The following is a 12,700-nucleotide window of genomic DNA, read 5'->3' as shown; positions in this document are numbered from 1 at the left end:
GGAGGGGGCTGGCTGCACTGCCATTGAATAAGGGGGAGCAAGAAGGTTTCTCATTTATTCATTCAACAGATATCAAACACCAGCTAAAAAATGACTGAGACCTAGCCCAGTGCCAGAATACCTGGTGGCATAGTGGTTGTGCATTGGGCTGCTAACTTCAAGGTCAGCAGTTCGAAACCCCAGCTGCTCCATGGGAGAAAGATGAGGCTTTCTATTCTCATAGGACTTACAGTCTCGGAAACGATAGGGGGCAGTTCTACCCTGTCCTTTTAGGGTGACTGAGTCAGAATCGACTCATGGCAGGGAGTTTGAACTTTTTGTAGACAGCGCCTGGCGTGGTTGTTGATGCTTAATCAGTATTTGTTGAGTGTATTTTACTTTATAGCTCTTTTTATCTCTGCCCTCATGTGGTTGCAATTCAAGCTGAGCGAGAGAGATGGGAAGCGTATCAGCTTTTGCCTGTTGCTTTGTGCGCTGCTGTGAGACAGCCCTCAGCTTGGAACCACTCCAGGCCCCACCCCTGTGATCCAGAGGATTTTCCTTGGCTGAACTCTGGAAGCAGAGAGCCAGGCTTTCCCTCCTGATGGCGCTCTGGAACTCAGCTGTGAGCTGACGCATCCTCTGCTCGGTCCCTCTTGTTCTGGTCTTGCGATTTTGTTAGCGTGTGTACAGAACAACCAAACTATGCGTGGTTCCCTTTAGAAGTGAAGGTGCCCACCAGCAAGGCGTCCACCAGCAAGGCGTCCACCAGCAAGGCGTCCACCAGCAAGGCAGGTCTCAGAGGACCATACCTGCAGCTGGAATTTGAGCTCCACCCTCCAAGCAAAGAACGATCTGACAACCAGGTTCACAGCCTCAGCTGAGTGCAAATCTCTGGGGAATGATGAATTCGTGATGTCCAAATACAACTCGGCACCACTGCTGGAGGTCCTGATCCAGCAGCTGGGGAAGAAGAAAGTGGGCCTTTGGCACAGGCCTCAGCTCATTCTGATGGGCAGGCAGGGCTGGCCACCTGTGTCAGGAATACGTTTGGTTGCAAGTAACAGAGACCTAACCAACAATGACTTAAACAAAGGAGGGTTTATTCTTGTTTATCAGAACGTGGAGGGTAATTGCTGGCACTGGTTTGGCAGCTCCTGGGACTCTCTAGGCCTTTTTCTCCTGGTTGCCGTGGCTGCTGTGCATCCAGGCATCATCTCAAGGCAGCAAGGAGGGATGGGCAGAAAGGTGTTGGCTTTCCAGGTCCATTTGATCAGAAAAGCATCAGCTTTCCCGGAAGCCTGTACAGACGTCCTCTTACATTTCATTGGCCCCATGTGCTCACATGGTCCTCCTTGGTGCAAAGACTGCTGGGAAGTAATCTCCATTCCCAGGCTCTATGGAAGGTGATTAGAGGGGAGCAGTTGGGATTGACTGGGACTGAACGAAGGCTGTCTACCACTGCTTCCCTGAATGACCCGGAGCTCAAGGTCCTTTCTACTCGAGGGGTTCATCTCCATCAGTGCCTCTTGGGACCCTGGTGAGATTCCACGAAATGTCTGGAGGGTCCTGTCCCATCCTCTCTCTCCTCCCCATCACCACCCCCGCTCGGGGCTGACTTTGTTAGGGCAGTGGTGCTCTTTATTTAGGGTATTGCACCTCTAGCCTTACCTCACCCGGGCAACATTTAAAAGTTACCACATTCTCACCAAGATAGTCACATGCAGGTGCCCTTTGGAGCGCCCCTCCCCACCCCACCCCCACTATGCTGGCACCGTCCATAGTCAGAGGATGACTCCTTATATCAGCCTCAGCTGGGAATCAGGTCAGGGTGTACCCTTTCCACCCTCCTGCCCACTGCTGGTTCCCAGGAGTGAGGCAGCAGTCTAGGGCTCCTTCAGGCAGTTTCAGGAGTTGAAACAAAATGCTTTTCCAGCACAGGCCCTCCCCGTCTTAGGGACGGCATTACAAAGCCAGGAGCAGGGATTTGGTTCTTTGGGGGGTGGGGGGGAGGGCAAAAACAGGCCCGGTTTATTCTCCAAGGCTTTTAAAAAGGTTAAGATAGCCAGTTTCCCAAAGGTACTGAACTAGGGCCCCCTATCAGACATGAAACAAGGCTCAGCCCTTTCCTTGCAACTCCAACTGTTTGTGCTGCAACTCACCATCCAGGCTAAAGTGGAGGCATCTGCGTTTGCAGCCCCTGTGGTTGTGCCAGCGCCCTCACCCCAAGGGGCAGTACAGTCCTCCTTGGCAAACACTATCTCACCAGAGAGGGAATTTTGAGGGAGAAGACTAGGTGAATTCACTGGAGCTGGTCTAGGAGCGAGGAACCAATGGGAAAGTGGGTCTTGTTTTTTGGCTAGAGTTGCATCCTAACTGTGGTCACTCCAATAGGAAAGACAGGTTGGCAACCATGCACACACGTGTGGGGAAAGCATAATCACAGGACAGCCCCCTGCCCCCAACTTGTGGGGCCAAGTCTACTCAAGCCTGGAGTCCCTGGGGCTACGGAGGCAGGGCCGAGGCTGGGTGTATGAACTCCAGGGCAGAGGCGATTGGGTTTTGTGGGGACAGAGTTGGCTTCAGGGGTGCTATTTCTAACAGTCATCTCTGGGGGCTCCTGGGGCAGTCTACCAGCCAGCAGTCACCCTGCCACCTGGGAGCTGCTTAGACAAGCAGGAGCTGGTCCTCCTGCCCCCACCAGAGCCACTGAGTCAGAGCTGCAGGATCCTCAGGAGGTTTGCACAGTGCAGTCTGAGATGTGCTGGCCCAGACTTGTGGAACGTGCAGGCCTGACCAGGTTGGGACAGGAGGCAACGGAGCAACCCTAGCCAGCGCCTGTGTAAGTGCCCATGGCCGGCCACCACCCCACGGGGCCCACTTCCAGGCCCTCCCTCTCTGTGTGGCTCTCAAGCACAGGGAGCTGCCCTGCACCTGGCTGCGGGGGTGGGGATATGGGGGTGGGGTAGGGAACCCTCCATGACCTCAGGGGAGCAGAGCCCCGCTTCCACCCGGAAGGCCCCGGTAGCGGGACTACTTGGCCAGAAAGCAAACTGCAGGGCTCAGAAGTCCTTTCAGGGGAGAGGGCCTTGGTCAACCTTCACCTGGCAGGCACTTCCTGTAGGGGCAGGAGGGGTGGGCTGTCTGGGGTGACACACTTCTACGGGTGGGCGGAGGCAGGAGCATCACGGGCTGCCCAGGCCGGGGCCGGGGGACCCTGCAGCCGGCTCTACAGCACCCTCTCCTCGCTGGCCAGCGTGGCGATCCTCCGCAGGTTCTCCCGCACTTTCATGAACTCGGGGGCGTGGTCCTCTTCTTTTTCCGGGGGCTTTTCCAGCTGAAGGAGAGCGAACCGAGGGTGAGGGTGGGCGGGACCAGGGGGCTTCCTATTCTCAAGAGCCACCGGGTTTGGGGAAAAGCTTCTTGGAGACAGAACCAAGGGCTGGCTTTGCTCCCAGCTGGGCAGTTGACCGCCAGTGGGCGACCAAGCCCTTCTTAAGAGTCTTGGTCCAATCGCTCACCTCACCAAGGCCCAGCATTGCTGCCTCTGGAAAAGGAATCCCGTGGGGTTCTCAGGAAGGATGGAATCGGAATCAGTGTACACTCCACTGGGCCAGAGAGATTCAGGGATTCAGAGAGGGAGAGGCCCTTGCCCAAAGCCACAGAGCAAAGGGAGGGGGCGAGGGAAGATTCAGGGCTCTTTTTGTTCGACCTCTTCCCTCTCTCCAGCAGGAGCCAGCCAACTGGGCGCAGCTGGGGGCTGGGTGGGGGCAGGGGCTGCACCCACCTGGCTCAGCCTCTGCTGCCGTCTGAGCAGCTCCTGCTCGAAGGGGCACTGCAGCCGCTTGGCCTCCAGCTCCTCCTTCTTCTTCTTGACCAGCTGGTTCCGCCGGCGGTGCTCCAGGACGCGCTGCAGCTCCGGCTTGCTGTCCACACCGAGGCCCCTGGGGTGGGGGCAGCCGTCAGGAGAGCCCTGCACCTCTCCCTCCACCCCCTACCCTCAGGGCTGCCTGCGGTGACACCAGCCCACACCAGAATCTCCCGCTGCCCTGCCGCTGACAGCAGGGCAAAGAGGCTTTGAAGGGTCTAAGATACTGGTCCAAGTCATAGCTGCTGAAGGTGCTGAAGGAGGATTTGAACCCTGGCCAGACTACCTGCAGAGACCGGGTTTTAGGTTATTTCTGCCCTGGTGGTGTAACAGTTACGAGTTGGGCTGCTAACTGCAAGGTCAGCAGTTTGAAACCACCAGCTGCTCCTGGGAGAAAGAAGGGGCTTTCCGGCAGTCTGACCCTCTTCTGCAGGGCTGCTACGAGTCAGAAAAACTCGATGGCAGTGAGTCTGGTTGTGGTTTTGGACCTTGCAGGCAGAGGTGGAATTGCTCCGTTGGGCTCTTTAAAGATGTTGGCTGCATATTTCCACCTGCTCCTACAGAGTACTTCTGCCCCAGGGCACAAGAGCAATCCTTTGTCCTTATGCCTAGCAGCCTTCTTTGTCTCTGAGGATCTGGTAGGTAAGGGATCAGATCTGATTTCATTTGATTCTTAGATTGTCAGCCTCAGACATAGTATTTACCAGCCATGTGAGTTTCTTCCTTTGTACTCTGCTTATCTTCCCCTGTGGGGTGAGGCCACATGTTGACAGATATCCCTGAAGGCAATCACTGCCAGACTTCTAGCTCACCCCACCACAGGCCTGAACCTGCTTCCTGCTGCTGGAGACAATGGATTAATGGTCTCTATCAGTTGAGCCAGGGAACAGCCCAAAGTGGCTCTGTGACATCCAAAGTTAGGCTGCCATCCTCTATCTAGGATCCGCCCATCTTACCACATGTATACCCCCAATCTCTCCTCTTCTATTATGTGGATACCCCTAGATCACCCGCTCCCATTACTGTATTAACTATAGCACAACACCTTCCTGTGATGTATGTCTTCACCTGCGATTAGGGGACTTGCATGTCCCCAGAGAATATAAAAGCCTGGGCTAGCATTAAACTCTCTCTCCCTCCACGTGGACCACCAAGCGGGGCTAAGGTGAGCATGCTACCATGACTTGTATCTGACTCCATTTATTTCTATATCTCTTCTATCTCTCATGCTCTCTGTAACTTTAATCTTTACTTATTATCGCTGTACAATAGTGCCTACCGGACCCATGATGATGTATTAGGGGCTGGCTTCCCCCTCTCCCATAATTTTCCTTATGGATTGGTGAGGGAGCTGTGGATAGTAATTTCTATCTGTTTTTGACAATGCGAGTATTTTTCCTGGTGTGTCTTGATTTTCTTTGATGGTGGTGATATGTTTGGAGGGAAGTGACTAAAGTGTAGGCAGAGAAAATGCTCAGGATACAAGGGAGTAGCCCCCAAACCCCGATGCTCTTTTTTTTTTTAATGTGAGGGGGTAGTGTATTTGGAGTTTGTGCCACCAGGTCAGACTGTTAATCAAACTTTCTATTTAAAGGTTCTGAGAAGATTGCGTAACCGTGTGCGGCAAACGAGGCCTTATTTGTGGTAGACGGGGACTAGTTTTGCCAGCATGACAATGCACCTGCTCACGCAGCCATCTCAGTGCACCAGTTTTTGGCAAATAGCAGCATGCCTCTCTTGCCCCACCTGACCTCACTCCCTGCGACTCCTTTTAGTTCCAGGGATGCAGAGGGACATGAAAGGACAGCTATTTGACGACTTAGGAGAGGAAACAGATGACAGAGGTGCTGTCGGCCATTCACACAAATGAGTTTGAAACGCGTTTTCCAAGAATGGAATCGCAGATTTGACAAGTGTATTAAGTGTCCTGGAGAGTCCTTTGAAGGTGATAAGGTTGTTTGGTAAAAATAATTTAGATACATAGCTTGGAAAAAAAATTCCATTTTGGGGGGGAATTTATATATAATGCTATATATAATGCTAAGTGGAAAGAAAAATCAAAGACAGAAACAGCGCGCAAGAACATATCTGCTGGGGAGAGAGGGGCATACTCATGCCCTGTGGGTGGTCTGTAGCTATGGACATGCAGGGCTCCCCTAGACACACAGCAAGAAGTTGGAAATGGCCCAGATGTCCCCAGCCACGAATGGGTGAAGAAAGTATGGTTCACACACACACACTGGAATATCAAAAGCCGACGATGAAACCACTAAGCGTCTCATCGTGACACGGATGGGTTTGGAGTCCTTTATATAAGCTGAGTGACCTGAGTCCATCACCAAAGGAGAAATATCGCTAGAAGGATAGCCACCCAGACAAGGACATGCGTGTCAGGAAACAGACTGGAGTTCCCAAGGTGAAGATGAAGCCACAGTACCGACTGGTACCAAAAGGAGCCTGGAGTCGGGTAAAGAGACAGAGAAATTGGGGGTGTGGGAAGAGGGGGATCGAATACAGATGAGGTGGGTGTTGATGAGTGCTGCTGAGCGCAGAGCTGGTGGTCTGAAATGTAACACCTCCCACACCTAACTCACAATACAAAATGATGGCTTTTTAAAAGTCCTGTTGGAAGGTCCCTCAGAGACGTTATAACCAGTGCTGATACCGGAACTGGCCAGCAGAGAGAGGCATTGAGGCACCAGTGTCTGGCTAGCACTGGGGACCCAAGCAGGGCCTGGATCCTCAAGCAGTACCATGCACTTGCCCCCGCGGGTCCAATCTCAGTGCACCCCCGGCATTGCGCTGCAGGTCCCGCCACTGTCTCGAGTACTTCTCTGCTCCACTCATACCCTCCAGCACGGCATCAGAAGGGCCTTTCTGCAGCCCTGGCCAGACCAGCTGCCCTCTGGGCCCACACCTGGCTGCCCTGCACTACCTGTGTGTCCTCTCGCTTCTTCTGGAGCCTGCTTTCCTCTGCCATCCCCGCCCACCCCCACCTGGCTGACTCCTGCCCACCCTGTGGGCATTATCTCCGACCTCACCTAGGGGCTTCTGCCGAGGCCATGGGCCTCTATCAAACAGACATCTATCAAAGCTCTAGCCATAGTATGCATCTGCTTGCCCCCCCGACTCCCCAATGGAGGCAGAAGCTGTGTCTCATTCTTTTTTGCACGGTCAGGTCTGAGCACAGTGTCCAGCACATAGTAGGTGCTCAGGAAATGCATGTGGAGGGCTGGTACAAGGTAGGTGGCTGTGTGGGAGAGTGGGGCTTTAGGGACCTTCCAGTTCCAAGGGCTCTGGGGACTGATGGGACCATCAGTCTGCTGGTGACAGCCAGGCCTGCCTTCCAGGAAGGGTGCTCTGCAGGCCTAGGCAGTTGTATCTGTCCCCCACCTCCTGTGGTTCATGAGTAGCTCCCGGTGCAGCTCCTGGTGGCTCCGAGAGGCCTTCACGGGGTTCAGCAGCTTCTTGGGTTTGATGAGCTCCGGGTTCCACTCCCGGTACTCCGGCCGTGCCATCAGGCCACCGATGTCTGCACGTTCCCTCTGGATCTCTGAGTACATGGAGGCTGTGGAGAGGCAGAGGAGCTGGTCAGGGCTGGGCCCCACCTCCCACCCCACCCCCCATGCCTGTGGGGCTCTGGGAAAGCGACCTGACTTTCCTCATCTGTAAAATGGGAATGATGATTGAATGTGTACACTGGGTAGTTGTAATGATTACAGATCAACTGTAAGATGCCTCAGGTCCAGAGGCAAAGAGATACTGGCTACATGGGTGGACACATGGATACGTTTTGAGTCTGACTTTGCAAGTCACCCCCCAACCCCGCCCCTGTAGAAAGAATCAGGAGGCCTGCTGGAACAGCGACTCAGCACTGGGTGGCTCAGCACTGGGTGGCTAACGGGAAGGTCAGCCGTTTGAACCCACCAGCCGTTTTGTGGGGGAAAGATGAGATACTCTACTTCTGTGAAGGTACCCGAACCCCTCTGGGGCGGTTCCACTCTGCCCCCGAAGACCGCCAGGTGCCAGAATGGGCTCAACAGCAGGGAGCCTGGTTTGGTTTTGGATCAAAGGAATCACACGTGAGGTGCTGCCCTCCCCTCCACCATTGGGTTTGTACAGAAAGGGAAGACCTCTTAGAAAGAGGAAGACGGACTTGTGCAGGCAAACTTGGACACGTGCAGGGGTGAAAGGAAGGCTTCCCGTTGATTGTTACAATTCCTTCTCAAGATTGCCCAGTGGTTCTTGGAAGGGGTTGCTCCCTGCCCCCTTTCTCTGGACTCAAGAGGACAGTAAGCCACCCTGGAACGGCTGTGGTCTTAGTGACAAAGGGTGGTTGTCATCTTTCGCGCAGATGGCCTGCTCCTTCTCAGCAAGCTCACTTGCACCATGGCAGCTTGGATCTGCCAGTTTTCTAGAAATGCCGGCCGCAGGACTCCTTCCATTGCAAGCTCTCTCTGTATAGTCTTGAAGTGCCCCAAGAACAAATATGTGGTGTGTTTGTGTGTGTGTGTGAGAGAGAGAGAGAGAGAGATAGAGAGAGAGAGAGAGAGAGAGAGAGAGAGAGAGAGAGAGAGAGAGAGAGAGAGAGAGAGAGAGAGAAGGGGGGGGAGAGAAACAGAAACACTGACTTAGTAACGTGAAAATGTCTTCAGGGGTGGACACACTGGCTGTGTCTAGGAGGTGCAGTGAGATGGAGGCGTGGCTTGGCCCTGTCCAGCGTTTCTAGGGTTGAGTCTCCATGCTGAGCCAGCAACATAATTCAAATGCATCGGTTCCTTTTCTGTTTTCCTTATTTAATACGTAATTTTCACATGCATATGATGCAATGGAGAATACCACGGCTTGGGTCGCCTGCACCTTAGTGCTCACAGTGACATCTTTGCTCTTCAACACTTTAAAGAGGTCTGTGAGGCAGATTTACCCAGTGCCACGCATCATTTGATCTCTTGGCTGCTGCTTCCGTAAGCGCCGAGTGTGGATCACAGCAAGATGAAATCCTTGACAACTTCAGCCTTTTCTCCCCTTATCCTGATGTCACCTATCGGTCCACTTGTAAGGATGTGGTCTTCTTTACATTGAATTGTCAGGCATATTGAAAACTTCAATCCTTGATTGTTATCGGCAAATGCTTCAAGTACTCTTCACTCTGAGCAAGGTTGCGTCACCTGCACGCCGCACATTGTGTATAAGCCTTCCTCCCATCCCGATGCCACACTCTTCTTCAGATAATGCAGCTTCTCCGATGACTTGCGCAGCACAGAGATTGAACACATATGGTGAAAGGCTACAGCCCCGACACACACCTTTCCCGACTTTACACCCCGCTCTGTTCTCTTGTTCCGTTAGCACAACTAACTGCCTCTGGACCCGTGGACTAATTCCTCAGGAGCACAATGAAGTATTCTGGAACTCCCATTCTCCTCCAGGTTATCCACAGTGTATTATGGTCCTCAAAGTTGACTGCCTTTGTGTAGTCAGTAAAACACAGGTAAACATATACAGATGGCAGATAAGCATATGGGAAACATTCAACATCATGTCATCATCACTTGTTGCTGGTACCACTGAGTCAGTTCTGACTCACTGTGGCTCTATGTTCAACGAAGTCCTGTCGAGAATTTCGAGTCACACCAATATTGAGCTTGCACTGTCCTCTATTAGAGTGGCTGAAATCCAGACCACTGCACGACCAAATGCTGTTGAGACTGTGCAGCCACAGGAATGCCCCTTCCCTGCCAGGGGGGATGCCAAGCACATCGTCACTCTTCAGACAATCAGACAGAGGATTCCCATTCAACCCAGCACCCAGGCTCCTAGGTATTTCCCCGAGTGAGCCAAAAATGTATGCCCACATGCCCACCAACATTTACAGCAATTTTTGTCATGCCCTTCAATCGATGGATGGATGGAAAAACTGTGGTACATCCATGCACTGGAGTATTATTTAGGGATGAAATGAGTTACACAAAGATGTGGGGGAACCTTATGTGCACACTGCTAAGTGAAAGAAACCAGTCAGTTTGATTCCAACCCTGTGACATTCTGGAAAAAGTAAAACCAGAGAGTGACAAGAGGTGGTTGCCAGGTGACCAGGAAGGTCATTTGATGGGGCTTCAAAAGTTCATGGAAAAACGGAAAGAGAAGATGATGGAAATTTTCCATGAACGTCTTAAAGGCTTCACATAGGAGAAGCACAGCACATTTTTAGGGCCAGGAAATGATTTTGTGTGCTATGATAATGATAAACACATGGCTTTATGCATTTGTCAAAACCCATAGGACTGAACAACACAAACAGTGAGCCTGAGTAGAAACGGTGGCCCTCGGTTAATAGTAACGCATCCATATAGGTTCATCAATGATAATAAATACACCACAGACATGCTAGATGCTAGTAGAAGAAACGCTATAATATCGTGGTTATGTGTTGAGCTGCTAACCCCAAGGTCAGCAGTTCAAAGCCACCAGCTGTGCCTTGGGAAAAAGATGGGGCTTTCTACTCCCCTAAGGAGTTACAGTCTTAGAGACTCACAGGGGCAGTTCTACCCTGTCCTATATGGTCATACTAGATTAGAACTGACTAGATGGCAGTGAGTTTTGGTTTTTGTTTAATCTACATATAGTAAAAAAAAAAAAAAAAACCAACATCACTCATTCTATAAATGGCTGTGCTATAATTTACCAGGTTCTTGGTTAGTGTGGTGGATACTACATCCTTGGTGAAGTAGCGGGCTGCTAGCCACAAGGTCAGTGGTTTGAACCCCCTAGTTCATTCAGAGGAGTAGGACGTGGCCATCATCTTCCGTAGAGACTTACAGTCCCAGAAATCCTAGGGTGCCATTCTACTTTGCCCTCTAGGGTCGCTAAAAGTTAGAACTGCCTCAGTGGCAGTGAGTTTGGTTTGGTGATAGATATCCTGGTGACAGACAAATAGTTAAACACTTGGCTGTAAAGCAAAAGGTCAGTAGTTCGAACCCACCCACCAGCTATTCTTGGCAGAAAGACAATTCCACCCTACATGAGTCGGAACTCCGCTATGAATCAGAACTGACTTGTAGCAAAGGGTTCAGGGTTGGCTTAGATTGATTACATTGAGCACACCTGGATAAGCCAGGGGACTCTGCTTATTTGAAGGTCAGCCATGGAGCCTTGGTGGCGAAGTAGGTCAAGCAATGAGCTGCCAGCTGAAGGGCCAGTAGTTCAAACCCATCAGCTGCTCCAAGGAGGAAGGAGGAGGCAGTGTGCTTCCAGAGATGGCAGCTCGGAAACCTTGTGGGGCAGCTGCGCTCCATCCCAGAGTGTGACTGAGACTGCTCCAGGGCAGCGGGCAGTCGACAAGACACCTTGGTGGTGCGGTGGTTAAGTGCTTGGCCACTGAGTTAGTCTAGGTAGACTATTTCATAACCACTCATATTATATAAGAGTTTTATATAAACACTAATTGTACATTTAAGCATCCCAACTCAGTCTAGTCCAAGCCCATTAGCCTGACATCGATCTATAAAGTCCTTCTCCATATCACAAAACACACGCAATGATGCTGACTGCAGGAGGAAAGCCGAATTAGTGAGCGTGTAAGCATCTCTGCACTGACAGGCATCTCCACACGGCTGCTCCAGCACCCAGGGCTGCGTCAGGGTAGGTCCATGCGACTTCTCCTTCGGAATGTCTTGCAGGAAGTGAATTTTGCCAGCTGAGGCAGAGAACTAGCTAAGGCAGCCATACCCTGGTCTGACCATCAGAGAACAAGAGACAAGAAAGGTGAGGCTGGCTTAGCCCTTTATCTCTCCGCCCTTCAATGAATCCCACTTGTGTTCATCAGCCAGGTTGGCACAATAAACCTTAACTATCACAGCTACTAACTAAAACACCAGTGGTTTCAGCCGACTAGCTGCTCCGGGGGAGAAAGGCGAGGCTGTCTGCTCTGTAAAGATTCAGTGTCGGAAACCTTGCAGGTGCTTCTACTCTATTGGCCACGGGGGCTAAGTGAGAACCGACTGAGTGGGAACTGGTTGTGAGGCTGGTGTCGACCCGGGGAACGCAGAGGTGAGCGGAATGGGCTGGATCCGGCTCTCCAGAGCTGGTATTCTGCCAGAGAGGTGGACGGGGAAGAAGTGCACCAACTACAGAGGGGACGTATCACGTAAGGCCTGATGGCTGGGCATGAGCCGGAGGGGGGCTGCTTGGGGCCGAGGAGCAGCGGGTGTGACGCATGTACCTTGAACAAGCTTGGTCTCTTGGGGAACACAAAAGCTCCGTGCGGCTGGGGTAGTGGGAGCTGTCCCCGGAAGGGTGTTTGGAGCAGGAGGGGGAGGCGCGGGTCCACGGCCAGTAGAGATGTGCCGTGATTGGGTTTTAAAAAGGTCACTTTAGCAGTAGGGTGGAGAAAACTGTCAGCAACAGGTTTCTAAACCAAACTCATTGCCAACGAGTCGATTGCAGCTCACAGCGACCCTTTAGGACAGGGCTTCTGAAATTAATTATTCAAGGACGTAGACAAAATCAAAACACCAAACTCATTGCCACCGAGCTGATTCCTATACATGGTGACCCGCCAGGACAGGGTAGAGCAATGATTCTCAACCTGTAGGTCTCGACCCTTTTGGGGGTGGAACGACTCTTTCATAGGGGTCACCTGATTCATAACAGTAGCGAAATGACAGTGATGGAGTAGCAACAAAAATAATGTTATGGTTGGGGGTCACCACCACATGAGGAACTGTATGAAAGGGTCATGGCATGAGGAAGGTGGAGAACCACTGGGGTAGAGGGTTTCTGACACTAGTTCTTTAGCCTCCTCTCTCTCCCACAGAGCCCCTGGTGGCTTTGAACTGCAAACCTCTCAGTTAG

At 52.0% G+C, this 12,700-nt stretch overlaps 1 protein-coding gene across 1 annotated transcript in view; it reads right to left on the bottom strand.

Moving 5' to 3' along the window:
* Window positions 1-1,085: 1,085 nt before the first annotated feature.
* FAM107A (family with sequence similarity 107 member A) overlaps window positions 1,086-12,700 on the bottom strand; it is a 29,321-nt gene continuing 17,706 nt past the window's right edge. The window contains exons 2-4 of the mRNA XM_075550747.1: window positions 7,241-7,415; window positions 3,767-3,923; window positions 1,086-3,316 (exon numbers count right to left, since the gene is read on the bottom strand). Coding sequence (XP_075406862.1) covers window positions 3,209-3,316; window positions 3,767-3,923; window positions 7,241-7,415 — 440 coding nt within the window. The 3' untranslated portion in view covers window positions 1,086-3,208. The remainder of the gene's footprint in view (window positions 3,317-3,766; window positions 3,924-7,240; window positions 7,416-12,700) is intronic.

This window comes from Tenrec ecaudatus, chromosome 5 (assembly GCF_050624435.1).
Source record: "Tenrec ecaudatus isolate mTenEca1 chromosome 5, mTenEca1.hap1, whole genome shotgun sequence".
NCBI lineage: Eukaryota > Metazoa > Chordata > Mammalia > Afrosoricida > Tenrecidae > Tenrec > Tenrec ecaudatus.
This window is presented reverse-complemented; position numbering and strand designations above follow the sequence as displayed.